Here is a 25,132-nt window from a genome sequence, read left to right on the forward strand (position 1 = left end):
TTTGTGGTCATTATAAGAATCCTTCTTCATCAATGGCGGTGATTTGTTGATGAGAGAAAAAGCTTGAGTAGAAATTCCATTATAAAAATACGAGACGTCTTTTTCTTGTATTTTTTGCTGCACAGTTATAAAACTTAATTATAAGCAAATGATGTTTCTTTAAAGTCAAGGTCAGTCCCACTCATTCAATACCCTTATTAATAAACTAAAAGTCCAAGCAACTGAAAAAACAAGTTCAAAATCTGTTGATTCAAAAACACATGGCTGTATGCAATAACCAAGGGAGCAGTAATTTTTTTCATATATAACTTTAAATGGATTTTCCTTCTTCCTCCATCTGCCTTTTTTCGTGGGCATAATTGATTGATTAATCCGCTACAAGTGAGCCACTCGGTGGGAGACCGATATGTGGGAGGAGAGTGAAGAGGGGCTGCAGGGTGTGGATGAGGTCTGGCCTGGCCCCCCCCGCTGAGTCCTCTCCGTGATGGGGTGGGTTATATGAGCTTGCCACTCAACCACTTGATGCTCTCCTCCCACACTGAGTCAGAGACCAGTCTCCATGGATATCCAGCCGTCTGATTGGTGCGTGATGGCAGAGCGGAGACAGACAGAGAGGGGGGGGGGGGACGTCCTGTGGAGAGTTTCATTGAATGCGGAGCAATGAGGCAGAAACTCCTTCGAGAGATTGTGTGTTATCTATAAAGCCACAAACACACTCTTCTCTTTGTGGGAATGATCTCAGACCCGTGAAAAAACCTATGTGTATAAACAGTTTGAGGTTATGTTACTGGTGGTTTACATCATTTCACACCATCACTGAAGTGAAGTCAAGGAGAGTGAAGGCAGGGGAGAAACCATCTGATGTTTATGATCCGTTAACTGCATCACTAGAATAGTTTGAGAGCTTTACCTTCGCCGTGGCCCAACAGGCCTCTCATGAAACCAAGTCCCAAGTCCCAAGATCTCTGGTTTTTATTTGGATCTCTGAGAAAAAATAAAGAAAATGTAAAAAAAACACCCTCTCTCACATATTTAATAGAAAGTGTTATAATCTTTTAGTTCCACCCCCTGATCCTAAACCAGCACCAAATGTAATGGACTCTTTCTCAACCAATCACATCCAAGTTTCCTTGTAATCCGTCCAGTCGTATTTGCTTAATCTTACTCACAAACAAACAAACAGAACCATTCTCCATCACACAGCCAGCAGTGGAGCCAGTTTACACCTGCTCATTTGTTCTAACTTCAATGTAGCAGAGCTCTAACACAAGTGTTTACTAAAGACTGAAAGTGAAGTCAAATCATCTGGATCTCCCCCTGGTGGCTGGTTAACTCTCCATGTTACCAGATAGGGATCTTTAGGCTTTATCTTTTGGACAAGGGGAGGAAGTAACCAATCTTTATATATATCAGGTGATTACTCATTAAAACAGGCTACACCACACCAGTCAGCTCCATGTGTGAGATAGATTAAAAAAAAACATCCTCCCCCAAAACCAGCTCCGTGTCTTTCTGGGACAAAATCAGCTGTTTTGGTTGAAATGAAAACCTGCACACGCACAGGAAGCAGAGATTTGTCATGATCTCGAGGAGAAGAGGAGATTTAATGGCCAGAAGGTTGCAGCTTTGACCCTTGACACCCACAGACATTTCAATTATAGTATCCAGTGTCACCGTGTCCTTGAGCCTGTGAATCAATTATTTTATTCTCTGACCAGAATTAAGAGATGTGTCTTCGGAGAAATAGAATCCCAGGGACCGGATTTTGGTCCTTTTCCAGCAGTGTCTGACACTCATTGTCTGGTCTAAGGTTCAGGGAGAATTGGAAAAGAGCAAAACACCTCCAGTCTCTGAGATGCCGGGTTTGCCATGGAAACCAGGCCGGTGGCATTGTCTCACCTGCTATTATGCTACAAAAATGGTCCTCAGATAAATGGCTGCAACGAGAATTTTAGAATTTCTTTCAACGGGAGCGTTTCCGTTGACGTCCTTGAGGCAGATTGAGTAACAGCGGTAAAAGGTTCCGGCAGCGGCAGTAAACATGCCTGGCTGCCTCACATCCAATCAGGTGTCCTCATGGATTTTCTTTCCTCCTCATTTAATACATTGTGGTAGTGCTGGTGTATTCAAGGCAGCTATGGTGGCCTTTCCCTTTTCCTTGTTATTCTTTTCTCTGAGATTATCCACAACACGGCTCGGTTTAATACTTTTTATGCCTCATTGATTTATGGCCGACCCATTAAAGGGCTCCAGCTGGATGATCAATCACCTCCGTGTCGGGCTGAACTCAAAACACTGGTCTGCTTGTGACTGCCACTGGGAAAAGGACTGGAATAGATCCAGGGATGGATTTAGAAAATGAATTGGCTCACGTTTGAGGCTCCAGCTCCTGGCAAAGATAATCCGTACATTATCAATATTATTTATTTGGTAGAATAAATACTGGATCAACCCCTTTAAATAGTCTAAAAGAGATGAGATGCATATGTGTGAGTATTCTACATGCAGATGGCTAATGAAACAATGGGCCCTTCACCAGTTCTATACAAGGAAAAAAACACAAAACGTTTGAGAAACCATTTGCCTGAGGTCATTTTGTATCTTGTCCAGCTCTGTGGATATTTTTTTAATCACTAGCTGCTTCTTTGTTTTATTCGTTTATATGATCGTCCTGTATCTTTGCATCTCTGTAGTCATCATGTATCTCTTGATCTACATTGTCTGTATTTTTGTAATTTGTAATTTTGTTATTTTGTGTCTGTTTTTGGTCCTTTTGACTCTGTGTCGCTTGGTTTTTCCATCTTTGCATCTTTACAGACACTACATGGTCATTAGCGTCTTTTTGCATTCGTTTTGTGTCTTTCGTGTCATTTTACATCGCTTTGGTGGTTTTCTATCTTTGAGGTTTTGCATCTCATCGTTCTGATCATTTTGACTTTGTGGAATTTGCTCTTGATAATTTGACATCTCTTTTGTATCTCTGTGGTTTGTATCTCTTGGCGATCATCTTTTAGTGGTTGTTTTGCATCCCTGTGATTTCATCCTTCATCCTTATGGTAATTTGTCCTCTCTGTATGATCATTGTGTATCTCTTAGTGGTTTTACATATATCGGTGATTGGTTTTCGTCTGTGTTATCTTTACATTTCATGAGGCCCCCCCTGCGGAGCTACTCTTTACATCCATATGCAGATAACATGCATGTGATGGACTTCAGTGGAGATTTGTCTTTCAGCTCGTTAATGCCCTGGGAGGGGGGGCTGTGGGGTGTGTGGTGACTGTCCATGGTGCTGAAAGATAAACACTACATCTCACCTTCAAGAGAATCTGTTTTCTGGATTAAAAATACCTCGTGTGTCTTGACTGACGTGGACTTTTGGATTTCTCCGGATTCACATGAAACTTCTGACTACACGTGAGTCACGCACGACTCAGTGCACCGCACATTACACCCAGCGGGGAGCCGGGCCTGCTGGAGCAGGAGCAGACGTCCGGGAGCTTCATGAATAGTTTTTGGAGCAAACTCCCACGCATGAGAATACACGTGGGGAGGGTGTTTTTCATCCTGTCTGATCAGCATCCCGGTGCATGCTGAGATTGTTCTGCAAACCCTCCTCCTCTTCCTCCTCCTCCTCTTCCTCCTCCAAGCTGCATCCTTGCATTTGTAGACTAAACTGTTTCCTCACTTTGTAGCCTCTGTGTCTGAAGAGGTGCGAATCCCGAAGGAACTGACACCACCCTCCCTCTCCTCCTCCTCTTCCTCCTCCTCCTCCTCCTCCTCCGCCTCCTCCACCTCGTCGTGGTGCAGCAGCAGCAGCAGCAGCAGCAGCGGTGAGTTTGCGTCCTGCAGCAGCAGCAGTATCGGCACCTGTCATTTTCCAGGGAAGAGCTGATTCCCGCATCGTGTACGTAAAACGAGATATTCTCCAAGAAACACCAAACCCCGGAGCAGCACCGCGGAGGAATACCGATGGCCTCATGTCCAGATATTTGCGCCTGTGAAGATTACGCATCGGTAAGTTCCCGTTCTACTTGTTTCCTCGGCTGCTTGATGCGCTTTCACTCACATCTCTGGTTTTCTCTCTGCGACTGAGGCATGAAGATGAAGATTTTTTCTGTTTTGAAAAGAAAAAATCTAATTTCCTCTGTCAATGAATGAGGAATTCAGTGGGGGGGCATCTGGAGTGCAGACGCTCGTCTCTGCTTTTTGTTTTTTTTCCAACGTGCAAAGCGAAGGTCACCCGCATGCACTGGGTGAATCAAACCTTTAGTGGGAGCGGGAATAGAAAGGGGGGGGGTTGTTGAGCAAAATTAGCCCATTGATCCTGCAGCACCGATGGGGGGAACATCCTTTGTCACTGATTGATTTTAATTGATTGTTTTGTGTGTATCTTTTGCGCCACGATTTGTCCAGAAAACGTTTTTAAAAGGAGCAAAACAGCAGCAGAGATAAAGAGTCATTCCTCTAAGACCTGGTTCTGAGTGGGAGCGTCGCTGCACACTGACACATGCACGCAGCCTTTAACAGAGCTGCATTGGGGTTAATTGGAATCCTCTCATGTCTTACATGGGATCTGTTTAAACTGGGGATGAATCATTGATGCACCAGAGGAGAATTGGACACATACACACACACACACACACACACACACACACACACACACAAACACATGACGAGGCAACTGATCCAATGAGACACATCTTTACAATTCTCTTTGCCATGGAGATAAATCATTAAAGATGGTGCACAGACATGAAGAGATCCCGATGTTTTCCTCTCCATCTCTTGTTATTGTCTTTCTGCATCTGAATCTGCACACGCACACACACACACACACACACACACACACACACACACACACACACACACACACACACACACACACACACACACACACAAACACACACTCATATGTGCACATTATTGGGATGTGTATTCTCAGTGTTCTGTCACAGGTTGATTTCATTTGAAGGTATTGTGCCTCAATGCTTTTTGCTTCTGGATTAAACAACATTTTGAATTTGAGCGTCATGTATCCCGAGCTGAGAAGAGAAAACACTCTCTTTCATTTGCCCTCCAGGAGAGTTAGATGTTGCTCCTTGTGTCGTCTCTTGCACCAGTGCTTAATATCCTTATTACTGTAATTCCAAGGGCTGTTTTTCTTTTTTTACATCATGCTCAGCCTCCAGCAACATGGCTGCTGTGATATGTTGGGTTAAAGAGACAAAAGGAAACAGACCAACAGACCCCATGTCTGTCTCTGCATGTGTCGGTCTCTCTGTTTCTTCCAGACACTTTGGTTTCAGCCCTGCCTGCACACGTGTTGTTCTCCCCCTGTGTTTCTCAGGGCTTCTCCTCTGAGCTCGGTCTGTCCTATCACTTGATAAAGCATCCGAGAGATGCTTTAGAGGTAATTGGATTCGGTACTGGAGGGAAGGGACCCAGAGCGGAATTTGTCAGTGTGTGTGCATGAATTAGCTGAGTGTGTGTGTGTGTGTGTGTGTGTGTGTGTGCGTGTGTGTGTGTCTGCTGGTTCTCTCCAGTGTGTGCTCTGGGTTTGCAGTGAATCATTGTGTTTTCAGGAAGCTGTGCTGATGAGTAAGACATGAAGGCGGGGGGGTGAGGGTAGGGAGTTGTTTTTAAGTCCGACCCCCGGTACATTTTATTGTCTCAGGATTTGACTTGTTTACTTGAATTGTTTACTTACTTTATTTTGAATATTCTTTCAATTGTATATCCCTCCCCCTTTCCTTCATTTATCAACTAACCCCCCCTTGTCAATAATAATAATAATGATAGTAATATTAGTAATAATATTTGTTATTTATCTAGTAAAAGTAAAAACACATAAAATAACATAAAAACAAACAAAACACAGCCATATTATATATTAATATATTATATATTATATAAAATATTCTGAAAATGATGAATGAGGATTTGATTTATATATTACGGGGATATAAATACATATATATACACACACACACACACTGTGGCACGATTTAATTTCTACAAAAAAACATAAACACTATTTCACAATATCCAGTACAATGACTTTAATGAGGCTGCATGTGTGAAGAGTTTCATTTTACTTTTTCTGGTGAAACAAACTAACCACAGACTCGATTCACAGCCCATTAGTTCCTGTGGTTTTCCAGCCTGCACCGATGCTGTGAGACTCTGGTGTTTCCCACAATAAACCCACTGAGCTCAATTCGGTGTAAAAACAAATGTTTTGATCTGGAATCAATCCCCCGAAAGCCAGTGACTCAATATCTAAACTCTGCCGTGAGAAATCAGAGAGCTACCGGTTATGACGTCAATACTGGGATCAGAAGAGCATCTAAAAAACACAGAAGCATTCACAATACTCAGTGTTTGAAAAGTGAACTGTATTAATCTGGCCCTTGCAGAGCCACGTCGCACTCTACCTGCTGTTGTGTTGCTGTTTGTTCTCTTACAGACTTTCTTTCTGTGTGTGTGTTGTATTTCAGAGCCCTTGATGCTGAAGTGCGGTGACACTGAGGGGAGCAATTTCAGTGCATCCCTGTGAACTCACACAAACACAACACACACACAAACACACACACAGAGACACACACAGACATATCATAGAGTCTTTTGGATACAAGTCTGTCACGGGAGACAAATGAGAGGCTACCTGCTGACTGCAATCTTTCTGCTGCCCTTGGTGAGTTTTATGTGTGCATGCATCCACCGTGCCCATGTGTGTGTGTGTGTGTGTGTGTTTGTGTGTGTGTGTGTGTGTGTGTGTGTGTGTGTGTGTGTGTGTGTGTGTGTGTGCGCACAGGAATGCATATATCCATACATAAGCCTGTGAGTGTGTTTGCATGTCTCCATCACTTCACCGGCCTCCTCTCCTCTCTCTTCCTCTCTCTCCGCTCTTCCTTTGGTCTATTTTCATTCGAACACTCTGTGCCTGTGACGGGCGCTGGAAGGATGGCGATCACCATATGCCGCCTCAGCACATCAGCATACGTTCACAGCTCCTGGATCAGCTCTGTGTTTAGGGCGACTGGCCGGATGTTATAGAACAATAACAGATGGCCCCACTGACCTGGAGATCCATCTGCTCACTTCCATTTTAGCGGCGGCGTTGAAATGAACCGCAGAATGGAGGAGATGTGCGAGATGTGTGGGAGGGATTATATTCAACACACGGATGCGGCTCGGCAGCAGTTTCCTTGGTGAAGACACACATGTAAAAAAATACATGTGACGTTATGTGAATCTGACCTCCTGGTATTCACTCTCTGACTTTCATTGTGGCGCTCATTTCTTCATGCTTTCGTCATGACCGGTAGAAGCAGTAATAGTCAGAGTTGACGACGGTTGCCAGGGAGACTGAGATGAATTCCCCGTGTGTCCGTGTGCGGTCACAAATGTCTTTTCTAACCTCTAATTTAACATTGTTCCCGAACATATGTGAACTGTTCCTCCGGCTGACGTCTTTGCGCCAGGCAGTCGCACGCTGACCTTCAGCGGCTGATGTGGCAGATGCGTCTGTTGTGATGCACTTGTCGTGTGTCAAATGGGTCTGTAACCAGGGCCAGTGGTCTGCAACGTCAAATGGGAGTTTTATTATCTGTGCTGCACAGTGCAGTGGGAGCCACTCAGTTATCTGGCCCTTGAAAATACCCTGGGGGAGGGAAATTCTGCGGCTTCAAAATGGGCAGCTTATCTGGACAGACATCTGTTTGGGAGAGTAGAGGGAGAGGCAGAGGGAGAGGAGAGGAAGAGTAGGAGGAAGAGGAAAAGAGAGAGGAAGAGGAGAGGAAGGAGGAGAGGAAGAGAAGAGGAAGAGGAAGGTGGAGCGTTAGAGGAGAGGAAGAGGAGAGGAAGAGAAAGGAGGAGAATAAGAGGAGAATAAGAGGAGAGTAAGATTGAGAGGAGAGGAGAGGAGAGGAGAGGAGAGGAGAGGAGAGGAGAGGAGAGGAGAGGAGAGGAGAGGAGAGGAGAGGAGAGGAGAGGAGAGGAGGAGAAAGAGGAGTCAAGTGTGTTGATGTCTCGACAGTCACATGATTTCCTCCTTTTCTCCCATCAGAGTGAACTACAGCATCTCGAGGTCACCTTACAATGTGTGTGTGTGTGTGTGTGTGTGTGTGTGTGTGTGTGTGTGTGTGTGTGTGTGTGTGTGTGTGTGTGTGTGTGTGTGTGTGTGTGTGTGTGTGTGTGTGTGTGTGTAGATCAGAGTTAATAATCATAGTATAATAGAATAGTAAAACGGTTTCCAGTTACAGTGAAATAAAAATAGCTCCATAACATGCACACATTTCTCTCCAGGATTCCATAGAAGTCAATTAATGAGAGACATATTTCATATTGTCATCTCACAGGCCTGTCTGCACTCATGCCAAACTGGTATTCGTCATTTAGTCATCTGCATCCAATTATTTTTCATTTCTTGGAAGCTTTGCCTCGGATAGGAGCTGGCTCTTCGCTGGTTACCTGCTGCTTAGCAACATGGACGTTTGGTGCGGGTACAAAGAGTCTTTCTTTCTAACAACGCCAGTGTCGGTTTCATTAAATAATATCAAACGCCAACAACAAGGAGGAAAAAAAGTGGTGTTTGATTTCTTGTTGTTTTTGTTTGGTGAAGCAGGAAGTGTCTGCGGAATCCGATGATTCTGCACAACGCTCTGAGCAGCGCTTAAGAATTCCCTCCACGTGCAGCACGACGGAGAGAGGAAGTGAATCTTAGGACATCTTCACAGTCGGCTGATGCTCTATCTTATCAAGGCGGCGAGGCCTGAAGTGAATTCATATTAGGGCTCGGAGAGATGGAGTGAAGAGTCAGGCATGACTCAGAGGGCCGGGATATATAGCACCCATCATTTCATAGTGGGAGCGAGGAAGGAGGGTGCAGGGAAGCTGGGGATGCAAAACAGAGATTGGCCATGAGAGAGCGAGAATGAGAGTTACGGAGAAGTTGAGAGATGTTTGTTAACTCTACTACCTCGGGGAAGAGAGTTTCTCTGACTGCACCACCGACACAGATACCACTTCAAATATCAAGGTGAAGCAGAATTTGACGTGTGTTGCAAATTTGGGGGTTTTGAAGAAGAAGAAAAAAACCTCAGGGATTTGATCACTCAAAAGTGGTCATCAGCTGGCAAATCTCCGGCGAAGCACAATTTGTTGAATTAAGAGTCAGAGAACCAGATAAATATAAATTTTGGGGGCTGTTTGCCTTTAATAGGACAGTATAAGCATGAAATGAAGAGAGAGAAAGGAAGAAATCACCCAGCAAGTGGTCGAGTCACAACAGATCCTGGGGCCACTAAATATTTTGCAGAATAAATGCATGACCACTTATCTTTGACGCATGATAGCAACGATTTCGAAGCCTCTGGCCTGTTATCTAACGATGAATTAGCCTCTGAGAGCAGCAGCCAATATGTCGCTGCTTCCAGTGTAGACGGGAGATATCCAGGCCAAGACTCTATCTTCTGTTCACTGTTCACTGATTAGAGTCCAACTAAGTCTGGTCTTTTAAGGCCAAACGAAATTTTTGCTAATCCCTATTAACCGCTACATTTCTGTCAATGAGTTCAGACTCTTTTGTTCCCCACATGGAACTGTTTACCTACAGGCAACCAAAGTCTGCTCAAACGTGATTATTGGTCAAACTGGAATCAGAAAGAAGAACATTTTTCCAACCCCCCAAAATCTCACATTGTGCATATTCACATGCAGAATCTGTTCATAGTCGACCACATGTTATATTTGATTGATTACATTTTTACAACCCAAGGTTCAGTAATAGTCATCAAAAATAGGGGTAAGATGGGGGGGTAGGATAAATGAATAAATCTAATATTTATACAAACAGATTGAGAAGTTTTATGTTTAGTAGAAACTCAAATTAGAGCTAAAAGTTAAAATATATTTGATTTATATTCACCGGGTGGACAGAAACAGAACATAATTCATAATGAATCTGGGTGTGTAATGAATCAACTGTTAGTGAACAAGTTTTCAATTATAACTTGAATCATTTTAACAAACAATACTATTCCCCAAGAAGCTTATCACGTCAACTTCCGATGGCAGAGTGTCAGTGTCAGTACGTTGTGTGTCATGGTTTGTGTTTGTGTGTTTTCTCCAGGTGGCCTCAGAGTCCGAGCACTGTTTAATAAAGCGTGAACATGAGAAATGCATGGAGAGGATCGCACTCCACAACCCCGGAGAAGACATCGAGTTGGGTAAGTGTGTGTCTCTGTTCTCGCGTCCTTCTGTTTGCACAATCGGGGGGGGGGGGCGACTGACACCACCATCATTGCTCTGCTGCTGTGTGTTCAAATTGTTCACATATTGTGTTGCTCTGAAAACTCCCAAGAGCGTCATGCAACTTCCCAGCAACCGATTGAAAACAGGCTTTTTTTAGCCGAGCGATCTGGCATTTTTTTCAGTTTATCCAATCAGGCTTTGAAAAGGTCACAGGGATGAAAGATGAATGTTCCTTCATGTCATGTTCAGTTTATAAATACATCACCTGGCAGCACAGACGATCATCCGGGGATAAACAGTGAACAGACCAAATGTGTGGCTGTAATGTCACGCTGAGCCGCCTTCACATGTTTCTCCTCCAAAAGAACAGAGGAAAGTTGTCATGTGATCCCTGGAAGCAATTATTTCCCTGGCTATGGATTGTGGTTTTCATTAGCAACTGCTGCAGCCCTCCTGCGGCTCAACAGTTGCGCAGCAGACTGCATCTCCCAGACTGCACTGTGACTCACGGCTGCTCTGACAGCCACCAGAAGGAAAAAGCATGAGACATGAAAGATCGAGGGGCCGTCTCTCCATCCGCAGCTCAGAGCACGACGCAGGTGTCTTCACTCGTTTCAGACCAACACGAGTTGCCACTTTCTCATCCGTCGCCCACGTTGTTCAAACCCATTAAGAATTAAAGCACCGGAATAAAAACACACTCTCAAACCAAAGCTTTGTTTGAAAATGGTCTTCTTAAGAGCTGAGTTGCCAATGCTGCGTAAAAACTTTAGTTTCTCTGCCTCTGAAGGAGATGGAGACATTAAATAAACATTTGGCTTTTTCATTTATCATTTGAGCTAATCGAAACTTACACACACACACACACACACCTCTCCTAAGGGTCTGAATTTTCTTCATTGTTTTTTTCATCTGCTTCAAAATCTCTCCCCTGTGTTGAATCATCAGCCATTGTCTGAAATGCAAATTTAAATAGTTTTGCAGATTTAAAAAAAACTACATTTTCTATAAGAATCACATTTCCCGCGAGTATTTCAGCGGATTACGATGTATTTCATCCGTCACGTGTCTTGAAAACAGTGAGACGAGAAGCATATGTCTCATCGGGCTCTAAAGGGAGAAGCACTCAGACTTAAAGGTATATACACGCATATATAACTGCATCTGGTCTGAATGGGTTGAGTAGGAGAAACACTTGCTCCCATCCGAGCACACTCAGATATTCTTGTGCACTGCAGGAAAGCGTTCTCTTAGGTGGCACAAAAATACACCCGATTAATTAAAAGAGCTGAGTTTCCAATGCTGCATGAAAACTTTAATTTCTCGGCCTCTGAAGGAGATGGAGACATAAACATTTGGCTTTTTCATAAATCATTTGAGCTAATCAAAACTTACACACACACACACACACACACCTCTCCTAAGGGTCTGAATTTACTTCATTGTTATTTTCATCTGCTTCAAAATCTCTCCCCTGTCTTGAATCATCAGCCATTGACTGAAATGCAAATTTAAATTGATTTGCAGATTAAAAAAAATTATTTCCTATAATAACCACATTTCCCACGAGTATTTCAGCGGATTACGATGTATTTCATCAGTCACGTGTCTTGAAAACAATGAGACGAGAAGCATATGTCTCATCGGGCTCTAAAGGGAGAAGCACTCAGACTTAAAGGTATATACACGCATATGCTGAAGAAACACTTGCTCCCATCCGAGCACACTCAGTATTCTCGTGCACTGCAGGAAAGCATTCTCTCAGGTGGCACAAAAATACACCTGATTAATTAAAACAGACTAAATACAACCCTATTGACCCGTGTGTCGGCTGCCGTGATTTACACCGGTAAAAGCCAACTTCAAATGCACCTGCATCGTGCATTTAAACTGTGGCTGTGCTTAGCTTGTTAGAAACCGAGCCGCCAGTGTGAGCGATAACACGTTTAAAGAGAAGAGGTGTAAGTTCAGCTCGTTTATCATGAGCAGATCTTAAAGGTCGGCCCTGAAGTCTCTCTGCAAACTGCATGTGATCTTAGCGTGGGTTTGTATCCAAGCGTTCTGCTCTGTGGTGGGTTCCAGTGAGTGCATCATGTATTTAAAAGACTCGTTTCGGATTGGATTCAAGTTGAAAATCCATTTTATTCCTTTATTCCCCTGAAACATGGGCAGCTTGTTCGTGTTGTGTTGAGATGTCCATTTTCAGACTGTATCGTCACACTGCCTCCACTCGCTGACACACCCCCCCCCCCCCCCTCTCCTTCAAGAGGAACCAGCCAGTGTTTCTGCTGACAGCAAATCGTTGATGAGGAGATAAAAACGCCTGCTTTGCAGAAATCCGACTTCAGGCCTCCGGAAAACGTTGAGAAAGAAAAAAGAGAAATGAGGACAGGGTAACAAATAGTGAGAGGTGGCTTCTTTCAGCTGGTTTGGACCCATTTTCCATGTTGATTTACCCAGGTCCAATTCTAAACTCATTTTTCATGATTGATCTGTTATTTTATTTTTAATTGCGGTGCTCCAGCCTCAGATTGGTCTGCAGCTCATGTGAAATTGCTCCATAATGATTTGCTGTCGGTTGCTTTAATCACCAGCCAAGTGGATTTAGAAACTGCAAAAATGAATTGTTGTTACAAAATGAATTGCAGAACTGAACCATCTTCATCCTAATCTGAAAGAGAATAAATTTGAAAAGACACAAACGTCTCCCGTAGAGCCACAGTTGAGTCAGTTGACAGGAAATAAACTGGTAATTAGGTTTTCAGGTGAAAACACAAAACATTCTCTGATTTCGCTTTTCCAATGTACTGACATTTTCAGGGTTTTGTGATCACTATGAATTACATTTCTTAGATTGTTCAACATCTTTAGATATCTTAGACTGACTGACATTTTGATGATATCACTTTTGCGTCATTTGACAGTTTTCCCTATTTTCTGACATTTTATTGACAAAATGACCAATCAATTAAAAAGGAAAATATATGGCTCATTACTTGGTGATGAAGGTGATCATTATCCGCGTCCTTGCTTAATTTTTGCTGCTTTCATTATCTTCTTTAACGATTGGTTAAATGATTTAAAAGAACCAGATTCAGATTATAACAAGAGCATAGTGTTAAAAATCATGAAGGAATTCTTTTGTGGCATCTGAATCACCTCTGAATTTCTGCTCAGTATTCTGTTACAGTTGCACTTCGTGACTCGGTTACAAAACCCAAATCTCATTCAGTCCGTTTGATCAGATCAGCTTAAGAATCTATGTCCATCTCCAGGATCTCTGTTTCCGTGCATGTGCACTACATGTGTAGTTATGATTCTGTGGCTTTGCAGCTCAGTGGAGATTCAACCCGCTGTGGGATCCTGTGTGCGGCAGCCAGTGATGCAGACAGAGTGCTTTATTAAGCCGGTTACCTCCGTAGCTCAGTGCGGCTCATTTGGCTCCGATTTGCCCTTTAAAAGGTAATTGGCTTCGTGTCCGGCTCACCAGACAGAACCAAAACAGATTAGAGAGCCGGGCAGAATAGAGGAAGGTCTGAAAAACACACCCGCGTACACAACTGCATGTCCAGAGACACATTTCACAAACACACTCAAAATGCATGCGAGTGAAAACACACACACAGACCGAATGTGACCTGCCACTGCAGCGCTATAAAACCGCCCGAGCATCAACAACGTGGTTAAACCTAGAGAGCTGGTGAGAGGAGGAGGGAGGGAGGGAGGGAGGGAGGGAGGGAGGGAGGGAGGGAGGGAGGGAGGGAGGGAGGGAGGAAGGGAGGGAGGGAGGGAGGGAGGAGGTGCTGAAGATAAAGGACGTGGAAGCAGAACGAGATAGACAGAGAAATCAAAGCTGTGATATAACGGCGCTGGAAATAAGAGATGTGAGATTTTTCGTGAGCGTGAGTCAGGTAATGACGGAGGCAGATGAATGGAACCAGATCAAAACAAAACCAAAAAAAAATGGATTGAACTGGGTTGAGTAGAATTCAGCCAGTTTGGGAAATTCGACGAGTGGATTGTATCAGAAGTTTCACAAAAAACCGATGACATCTAAACATTGAAGTCATTTGAAACCCAAACGTTCAGTTCACAGTTTGTTGGATCCATTTAAAACTACCAATCTAACCTTTGTGAAAGTTGTGGTTACACTTTTCAGTTGTTTCTATTCCATTATACTGAGAGACATACTTTCTAATATTATGTCCATACAGTTTATTTGTTTATTCCTTTATTATTTGCAGGATTTGGCAAAAAAAAACAACAACTACCAAACTGATTTCACCAAACTTGCAGGGATGGGGCCTGGGTATTCATCCAGAATTTATTTATTTTTTTCAGTTTCTCCAACTGTGTTTTATGACAGATAAAATAATTTAGGTTAATAGACCTCGTTCCTTTTTCTTTTGTATTTGTTTACTATAAGAATCAGGTGTAGCTTCCCTCGGCTTTCGAGTTGTGCGTTCTACTTAATGTCATATGTTGCTCTTTCTGTAACGTTGGTGTGGATCAGCTGATAAATGAAGGAGAGTTACAACACGTTTGCATCATTCAGTCTCATGGCCTGTTCAACGCGGAGACGTGGGAGGAAAGGTGCAATAGTTTTGCATTAAATTACATCTTGATAAAGTTGTGTGGGTATGAGCTCATGGATAAATTGAGATTGGCCGGATGTCTGACGAGGTGTTTCAGGAGCTTTTGGCTTTTTAACTTTGCAGACCTGAAACATACATCTCACACACGAGAAGAAAGAGAAACTGAACAGCATCACACATGTCTCCCTCGAACTGATCCGACTGAGATAAGTGGAGAGGAGCCCAACGATCTCCAGGCAGCTTCCTCCGTGTGGGTTTCGTGAAAATGTTCGATATCTTTGGAAATGAAATGCTGTTATCTCCGATTCAATTAACCCTGAAATTCAATTCATTTCAGTTCAGTTCAATTTAATTAGTGTCAATGTCATTTGTTTAGTGTAATAACAGCACACGTGATGTGCAGTGTGAGAGCAGTGTGAACTCAATGTGCTTAAAATAAAAGCAAAAAAATAGGAAATATCATACAAGGTATATGATAATAATGATTTAGAATAATAGTGATATAAAAAAGTGTTAATTAAAAGGTTTGGATTTAGAAGGGGACACAGTTACACCGCTGAACTCATTTGTTCCTCTTCCTCTCGTCCTCAGAGTGTCCCTGGCTGTGGGACAACCTGACCTGCTGGCAGGGGGCCAACCTCGGTGAAGTCGTGGTGGTCAACTGTCCCGAGCTCTTCCATGACTTCATGGGCCCCGAGGACGGTGAGTGGAACCCGGACAGCTTACCTGTGGCCTGTCGTGTCACTTTCCACCTCTTTCATCAGCTCACTGGGTTTCTGTTGAGTTGAGAGAGAGTTTTCTTCTGTGCAGAAATGGGGAGGGTCAGTCGGAACTGCACCGAGTACGGCTGGTCCGAACCTTTCCCTCACTACGTGGACGTCTGCTTCTTCTACGACAACACCACCAAACCTGTACGTCACACACACACACACACACACACACACACACACACACACACACACACACACACACACACACTCACTCTAAACCTCTCTGTGTGACCTCAGGACATGTACTACGCGTCAGTCAAGGCCCTGTACACAGTCGGCTACAGCACATCGCTGGTTTCCCTGACGACAGCCATGGTTATCCTCTGCAGATTCAGGTGAGCATCATCATCACGTGTTTTCATTTAAGCATCTTTATTTGAATATATCCAAGATCAAATTATTGTTCCCCCATTTGGAAATGAGAACAGGAAAATTTAACAGATTATTCTTTTTTATTATTTGTGTATTTTGTAGGTTCGGTTTATGTGTAGCTGTATTTTTGTGTTTCTTTGGATTAAATAGTTGTTTTATCCTCATTGGTCAATGAACAGAAGATGATGGTTTTTTTAAGTAGAAATGCCAAATATTCCCAAATTGCAGCTTCTCAGTTGTGAGGATTTGCTGAAATTATCCGAAGTGTGTGATAGAAACCTGGAGGTTCTTCAGCTCTGGACTGTTTCATTCTTTTCAAACAAAATTGTTTTGTAGAAAATGTCAGGGAGTTATTAGTGGATTTTTTCTCATATTTCCTGAACCAAACAATTACGAGAATAAACAGAAAAGAAAATCAGAAATGTAATAGAAAAATGTAAAGGTTAATTGCAAGCCTGTCCTAGCTTTATCGACAGGTTGGTTTTGTACACGTGTTGTTGTCTAAAAGGGCAAAAACTAAACTATCTGAACCAGGTATTCAATTAAAACTGTCCTGTAACATTAAAGCACTTTACTGACGAGCTAAATCAGACTTTCTGAGTCATTTTAATCTAAAAACACATGCTGAGCTAAAGCAAACAGTATAATGACGATGACATGAACCAGTGAGCAAGGTAATGAAATTCTAGTCAAAACAGCCAAAGGTTCAAAAGGTGCAAGTTATAATTAAAATCCTGTTAATTATTCACTTTATCTGTATCTGTCTGTGCATTTTTAAACAGGTGTGTGAATAACAAGAGGAGATTTGATTTATTTCTCCTCTCTCCTCTGCAGGAAGCTCCACTGCACCAGGAACTTCATCCACATGAATCTGTTTGTGTCCTTCATCCTGAGAGCCATCTCCGTCTTCATCAAGGACGGAGTGCTGTACGCTCAGGAAGACAGCGACCACTGCTTCGTCCAGACGGTCAGTGACAGCAGCTCATTCACACGAATGTACTGCACGGCCATTTACAGGCTCTATAAAACAAACACTATCTGTGGTCGTCATCCGGAGGGAAGAAAACAGCCATGACCGCTGGTTTGGTTGTTAATGAATGTCTTTGTAATTCCACGGGCTAATTATTTCATTAATTTAGATTTGATGCAGATAATTGAAAAATGAGGCCTTTATTAATCTGAGTGATCCCTACTCGGACAAAATAATCCCTGGCAGGTTTGGAATCTGTATAGGATGTTGGACTCGATTATAAGTCGACTGTTTCCAGAGAACGTCGATATAGAGATTCATTGAAATGTAGAGAGTAAAATAAACAATTAGGCCTGATCTGCTCGAGAAGCAAAACAAGACTGAGAAACCAGCCACTGCGTCTCGGATGTTCCACCTTCTGATGGAGCTTCAATCACACGCAAATGCTAGGAACAGTAAACACACAATTAGATGACTAATGCTCCCTGATTACACATGCAGAACAGGCTCTTATAGCCTTTGTCTGGTAGCGACACGTTGCTCACTGTTGTTCGGCAGCCATGATAAATAAAGTTAATTAGCTACTCTAATGGCTTCTGCAAGGCCGGTGGAAATCTTCTACCAGAGGTCCATTAACATATCAATGGCTCGTTTGGCCTTTTTTTTTTAAACCCTCCTCTTTACCGCGGTCGCCATGGCAATCACAGGTCACTATCATGACATAGTATAACTGGAAATCACATCAGCGCTGTAATTGGTTGACCCCCCCCACTCAGAGTATGGACTCTCTTCATTAGCATGATCTCATTAGATTACAGTCCACCTGACACAGGTGGGTCTTTTCCTGCAGGCTGTGAAATATTAGAGGCACTTCTAATCGTCGCTCATAGAAAAGTGTTTGGAGGGAACCGGATTACCGTCATATTACCATATGACGGTAATCTCTGTTTACACCTGGGCTTCTCTGTGCAGGTGGCGTGTAAAGCGGTGATGGTTTTCTTCCATTACTGTGTCATGTCCAACTACTTCTGGCTGTTCATTGAAGGTCTGTATCTCTTCACCCTGCTGGTGGAGACCTTCTTCCCCGAGAGACGATACTTCTACTGGTACACCATCGTAGGCTGGGGTGAGTCTGCGTGTGACTAGCGATGAAAAGTGGTTTTCAACTTGGAAAATCTCATATTCTTGCTCCCGTCTTTGACTCAATTGGATTGTTTAGACATGATTTTTAGATATACAGTAGAACAGGCAGAGAAAAGGAGAATTCCATGGGATTTATTATTTCAGGATATTCATTCTCTAAACTGTATGTGTTTGCTAATGCAGGATGAAAACAATTAATTCCGTGTAGTGGATGCTGTAATAATTATTTTTCAGATGACAGATGCGACGTTTGAATGACCAGACAATTAGTGTTATTTCACTCTATGTCGGCTTGATATGATATTAGCAGTACTTATATGTATTGATGACATATATGTATTCTGTGTTTTTATTATCACAGGGACTCCCACTATTTGTGTGACTGTCTGGGCAGTTCTGAGGCTCCACTTCCACGACACTGGGTACGTCCCGACCTTCACTTCCTGAGATTCCCCTGGAGAATAAGAACAACTTAGTAATACTACTTACTTCCCTGCCTCAGGTTATTTACGCAAAATAGACAAATAGATGAATTGCAAATGGACAATAATCCACTTTCAAAATCAAACACCCAGATCAAAGCAGAGGAGCTTTGCAGTATTTTAGGGAAACACTTATATACCGTTGAGAGAAATAACTTTTGTCATCATTGTTGCCGCAGATACTTTTATTTACATTGTTTAAAAATCTTAAAATCTGGCATATAATTCATTTAGCAAGCTCTTATTGATTTCCATACCTTTTATTCCACCTCTGTATTTAACCATCTCCTGTAAACAATATATATTCACGTAAATAAGTGTAAGAAATAAGTTATAGTCAGATTTTAAAAATAGATTCAACATTTTAATTTCCAACTTGTCATCTTTGCTTCCATTTTAAATCCCCCCCTCCCCTCTCTCTCCCCCTCTCTCTCCCCCCCTCTCCTGTGACCCTTCCCTCTGTCACTCTGCAAATGGCCACTTGATTGATGCTCTGTTTTGCGTTGTGTATCACCACGTGTGGAGAGAAAGTGAAGTGGAGCATTCTGGATGATTATTGATTTACACTTTGCTGCTCCTCCAGATGCTGGGATACTAATGAGAACACTGCCCTCTGGTGGGTGATCAAGGGACCTGTGGTGGCCTCGATAATGGTACAACACATACTGATTTGTTCATTCACACATTCTTGTGTTTTCATTTCTACACATGGTCGGGTTTATTTTTTTGTCTAACTGGAAATTAGGTGATGACTGGTTTGTTCCTGTGTGTTCCTCAGATCAATTTCGTCCTCTTCGTCGGAATCATCATCATCCTGGTGCAGAAGCTGCAGTCGCCTGATATCGGAGGAAATGAATCAAGCATTTACCTGTAAGTCACCAAGTCACTAACACGTGTGATGTTTGTCTTCAGAAATGACAAAACTGTGAGTGTGCGTGTCTGTGTGTGTGTGTGTGTGTGTGCCTGCATATAACGATAGATTCATATTAATAGAATGTGTATGATAGAAACAATTGTAAAATAAATGTTATTCACCTTAACTTAAATATAAGTCTTGTAATGTTCTGTATTTTTTATTCTCAACAAATCCCACGATAAGACCAAAACAATGCAACAATACAACAATAATAAAACATCTAATACGAAAAACCAATAATTACTAACAAGTATTTTCTATATATCTAAAGAAGACACTTTATATATATATATATGTATGGCAGAAGGAATTAAATTTGTTAATTTGTACTTTGTAACTCTTGGTTTGCTTCATGTCTATGTTTATGAGTTATACTGCAGTCAGCCACTAGGGGGCAGACCGGGTGATTTGGCTTCACCTCTGCTCTGTCACTATTTAGAAAAGATATGTTAGTTTTGGGAGAGATGGACCGATGAACTATATAGTTTGAGATTTTTTACAGTGGATTTGTTGTCAATAAGAAGAAAACAGTCACATGTTTCCTTCAATGAGACACCAGAGGAAAGCCTGGACTTCTTCTTGACTCACACTTTAAATACTGGAAGTGTTCTTTAAAAGCAGTGGAGCTCTGTTCAGACACGAGCCATGAAGTAACAAACGGAGTGGGAAGGAGCTGTAACAGTCTCATTTAAAACGTTTCAGTAAATCTCTGAATCGTCCTCTCAGACACTTTCCACAGCAGATCTGTTTCACTACCTGTTGGCAGGAAGCTGCTGCCTCATTATGGAGTTGTTCTGTAGCCAGACATCTCTGCTGCTCCCACTGGATCGTGTCTGCTGAGGCCCTGCAGATAATGTCATTCTCATCTGTTGCTCAGACCTGTACGTGCGTGACCAAGTGTGAAGACGTGTGTGTGTGTGTGTGTGTTGTGTGAGACTGTGTGTCTGTGTCCCTAAAGACACTGTCTTTGTTGTGTTGTTGTGTTGTCTTTGTGCTGTGTAGCAGCTGTGCTCAGAAATGCTTCAGTGAGCCCACACAGGCTGTTCAGCATTCGTGCAGGATGTCAGAGTTATCCACCATCACGCTGTAAGTGTGTTTGTGTGTGTGTGTGTGTTCGTCCTCAGACATGCGTGTTTGTGTGTCTGTCGTTGCCGACCGCATGTGTGTGTGTTTCACTCCAGGAGTTCTTCGAGTTTTACTCCGACGGTCTGGACTCCCATATGTGTACTCTTTCTCACATACAGTACACATGTGTGCATGTTTGTACTTCTGTCCCTGTGAGGACCCTCATTGACCTTTTAACCTTCACCATCACAACCACGTGCCTAACACCAGTTCTTACCCAGAGTCTGACCTCAAACCAAAGAGAATCATCTCATAAGATTGGATCGTGACACGACAACTGGAGATACAATTACACTATAGCTGTTTTCAGACATGATCTCTGGAAATGATATCCTTAATATATCCTTTCCACATAGAGGATGGTCTCTGTCCGACGTGTTCACAACAACTGGAAAATATCTGGACCGTTCAAGCGAAGACCGTCTGCATGCACGAGGCAGGACATCATGTATAATATATCTCACCACAAATTTCTTCGACTCTGACGTCGACCCTTATCGTCAAACGCTCTCTAATCTTATTGTCTTTCCAAGTTGAAGTCTCTGTCTTCTGCATGTCTGACTCCTCTTCCTGACATGTTTGTATCCTTTTTTTGTTTCTTAGCTTTGCGTCTTTAGCGTGTTTGAAATGTCATCAATATGCGGAGTAGCTTGCTCGGACATTTACGTTCTCACAAGCGGCTGTCCTAGCTTTTCGCCTCCAGATTCCAACACTACAACGTTACCATGTCAACTTAATGAAAAATTAGAAAATGAAGAGCCCCTGAGCGTCATAGAACTGCACTGTGAAAACCACTGTGTTGCACAATTGTGTGTTGTTCCATTATTAAGGTATCATCTGTTGTGTGTCCATTGTGTGTTTCTGTCCATCTGTGTGACTTCGGGGATCAATTGCAAGTCAACAATAATGCTTTTACTCTGTTTTTTAAAGAAATCCCATTATTATTTTCAACAAATCCCATTAAAAGATGAAAACCAACAATTCCCTTAAACTTTAAACCACAGACAGTGAATAAAGATGGACGACATGTCTACACAGACAGTACGTGTTGGAAGAATCAAGTTTTATTGATTTTTGTGGGATTCTTTGACAATAAGAAAAATAAAATAAAAACCAACAGTTCCTTTTATTCAATCAAATGTGTGTTTGGACTAAATTGGAATCTGTTTATAAGAGAACCAGGTCACATCAATGGACAGAAAGACTTTCATCATGACATTTCATCAGTGGCTCTGTTCTTGCATCACATCCAGATGACCAGCAGCAGTGAAACATGTTCACATAAGAACCACTTTGATTTACAATCTGTGTGTGTGTGTGTGTGTGTTTGTGTGTGCACAGGCGTCTGGCTCGCTCCACCCTCCTGCTCATCCCTCTCTTTGGTATCCACTACACCGTCTTCGCCTTCTCACCTGAGGACGTCAGTAAGCGGGAGCGGCTGGTGTTCGAACTGGGACTCGGATCCTTCCAGGTACGAGAGGCAGAGACTCACACGTCCGCATTCAGTCCCAGAGAAACTCCAGGTGACGGATGAGAAGTCGTGATGATGAACCGTCCGAGTGCTCGGGATACAAAGAGGCTCTTAAGGAGACGGATGATGATGATCAAACCTTCGTCTCACGATCCACAGCAATCAACCAAAAATACACATTAGAATAACGATTGAAAGTTTTCACTGGGAGCAATGAATGTGTATGAATAACATTCTGCCCACACAAAGAATACATTTTAGAAATATATATATCGAGGACAAGACTTCTCCATTTTCTTTCACAGAAGACATTTACAATTTGGTAGACATGTCTTTAACACTTATTATAATTATTATAATATTTCCTAAAAGGGTTGCATTTATTTTGAAAGGTGAAAACATATTTCCAGCTGCTTTTGCTCTAATTTCTTTCCCTCCTCTCTCCCCTCAGGGCTTTGTGGTCGCTGTTCTCTACTGTTTCCTCAACGGAGAAGTAAGATTTTGTCCTATCTTATATTATCACATTTGATTTTCATATAGACTGATATCATAAATGCTCTTTTACTCTATTACTTTTGATGAATACACGAGTGTAAGGGTCAGGATTTGGGAATAAAAACTTTTATGAAAACACTAAAAGTAGATAATAACATTTAAATAGTATTTTGAACAGTTACAGCTTTTTTCTATAAAACAACTGTTGCTGCTTTTAATATCTACATGTCATATCTCTTATCGGATATCCAAACGTCTAATACCTTACCTGTTAGAGCGGTGTACTGTACCTTTTCATGGAGCCGGTGCAGCCTAAAGTATATTAAAAATGACCTTGTGAAGTTTCTCCCTGAAGGTGCAGTCGGAGATCAAGAGGAAATGGCGCAGCTGGACCGTGAACCGGTACTTTGCTGTGGACCTGAAGCAGCAGCGGCACCCCTCGCTGGCCAGCAGTGGGGTGAACGGCGGCACTCAGCTGTCCATCCTCAGCAAGAGCAGCTCCCAGATCCGCATGTCCAGCCCGCTGGCAGAGAACGCCAACATCAGCCTGCCGACCTGAGCGTCTGATTGGCCCGGAGTCGACTTCAAGGTGCCGTCCCACTAACGCACGTCCAGAGCAACCAGACCAGACCAAAGTGGCCCCACACACCTCTTCTATTTCTGAAAGCATTTACTGGAGATTCATTGGAGGTGCTTTGCTGGCTTCCACACTTCAAATTGTATTTATTTAAATATTTATAATCCTGTAGGTGGCAAACTTTCATGATTAAGGATGCACTTAATATTTTTTACACACAAATTCTTCTCTATGAATTAAAACATTAGGAGATATTAAGAGTTCCCTTTCTGCCAATGTGAAAATGTTCACTTCTGCCCAATTCACTGTTTTATTTACAAATAATACAAACGCAGAGTTTGTGCGGATAGAAACAAACAAGTTGTGAAACAGATCAAAAATTTTACAAGAAATTTTGGGGTCATATTTGGCCGTGTAAAATACATGTGACTCAAAGTGGTCACCAGACTGGATCTGATCTCACAACAGTCAAAAGGGAAATATCAACCAAATGTTCGCCTTGCTTGTACAAATGCTCATAGTTTAAATGTTTCATCTTGAATCTGAACATTTTTCTACAATCAGCCATAAGTACAGACTATGTCAAAAGATATATTTGAAAACAAAACAAACAACAACTCATGGACTTTGTAAATAGTTACGTTCAGTGTCTCATTTCGTTCTCTTTGCATAACACAGTGTTGCAACGACCTTTTAAAAACAAACAAAAGGAGCTGGAGCCCAGATCTGTAGACTTCATCACATCTCCTAAATCCTATTGAACAGTCTCTGTAGGAATATAGTGCCAAAATAAATGAAGAACAGTGTTTCCCAGCCCCGGAGCTGAATTAAATTAAGGAAGAACATATTTTCTGCTCCATAAAACGATTATGTTTGATTCTTTTCTTGTAGAATATAAACAAGCTGTGAAGCTAAATTCCTTATTTGCTTGATGAGGGACAGTGAATGGACTCAGACACAAAAAAGGTTGGAACCATTGCTGTAGAGGATTTAAAAGTACATGAAGGGATTTTAAAAAAGTATTTAAAAAGGAAAAATACACTGAGTAGTTTCCTCCAGTTGTTTTTTCTCTTTCGCACACTTGTCAAACGTGTTTTAATGCAGACTGTGAAAGATAAATAGTACATGTGCCATTTCGTGGATGCTTTTCTCCGAAGCTTCTCATAGTGCCATGAGTTTTTTCTGTACAGTATTTTATTGTAGCCGGTGATAATCAAACCCTCAACATGCTCTTTGCGATGTCAGGATTCCTTCAACCCATCGTGCCATATTTAAACCGCTCTTCATTTTTGACTTCTGAGATGAACCCATCTCCCACACTCATGTTCCAAAGTGCCTAGTTAGTCACAAAAAACAGCCATCGCTTTTATTTACAGTGCAACGCTCATCTGCTGGAAAGAATGTACAGGGGGATGGGGGGGGTGTGGGGGGTTATCGGTGGATTGTATTTTGCTCGTTTGTTAGTAAAACGATTTCTACAGCTTCATCGTGGAGAAAAACACGCAGTCATCACAAAATGCTTTAATGTGACAGCTCTTGACAATCGCTGCGTTTTGCTCATTTTCTCTTTTTTCAGTCTCGACAAACAATACCTGTCCGGGTGGGCAAAGCATTTGTTAGGATTAAGGGGAAAAAATCATTTGTACAGAGGGAATTTTTCACCATATTTATTCACGTTATTTATTTGGGGATTTTTTTTGTACTGTCATTTGAGTGGATTAAACGAATGTATCGACTTTAAACAATGAATCGGTGATATTGTAAGGATGTATATTTATTTCCCATCGACCAGTGCCATCTGATGTACAGATCTCAATGTACAGTGCACACGCTTCTCACTGTGTAATAACTCTTAAGACTCGTGCAATTTCATTACACGGATCCAAGTTGACTCTCCCGGTCAAAGTGCCACACGTGTACATGTTGTGCCATTCTGACTTTAAAGAAAAAACAACAACACTC

General features: G+C 42.2%; 1 protein-coding gene across 1 annotated transcript; it reads left to right on the plus strand.

Annotated features, from left to right (window-relative positions):
* Nucleotides 1-6,648: 6,648 nt before the first annotated feature.
* On the plus strand, nt 6,649-23,152 carry adcyap1r1a (adenylate cyclase activating polypeptide 1a (pituitary) receptor type I). The gene is made up of 13 exons (XM_061084569.1): nt 6,649-6,694; nt 10,133-10,229; nt 15,441-15,551; nt 15,660-15,760; nt 15,857-15,954; nt 16,826-16,958; nt 17,934-18,087; nt 18,466-18,526; nt 19,170-19,239; nt 19,365-19,456; nt 21,969-22,098; nt 22,550-22,591; nt 22,949-23,152. Exons 1-13 carry the CDS (start codon nt 6,653-6,655, stop codon nt 23,150-23,152), a joined length of 1,335 nt encoding a protein of 444 aa, XP_060940552.1. The 5' UTR covers nt 6,649-6,652.
* The last annotated feature ends 1,980 nt before the right edge of the window (nt 23,153-25,132 follow it).

The sequence above is a fragment of the Limanda limanda genome, chromosome 13, assembly GCF_963576545.1.
Source record: "Limanda limanda chromosome 13, fLimLim1.1, whole genome shotgun sequence".
Classification (NCBI taxonomy): Eukaryota; Metazoa; Chordata; class Actinopteri; order Pleuronectiformes; family Pleuronectidae; genus Limanda; species Limanda limanda.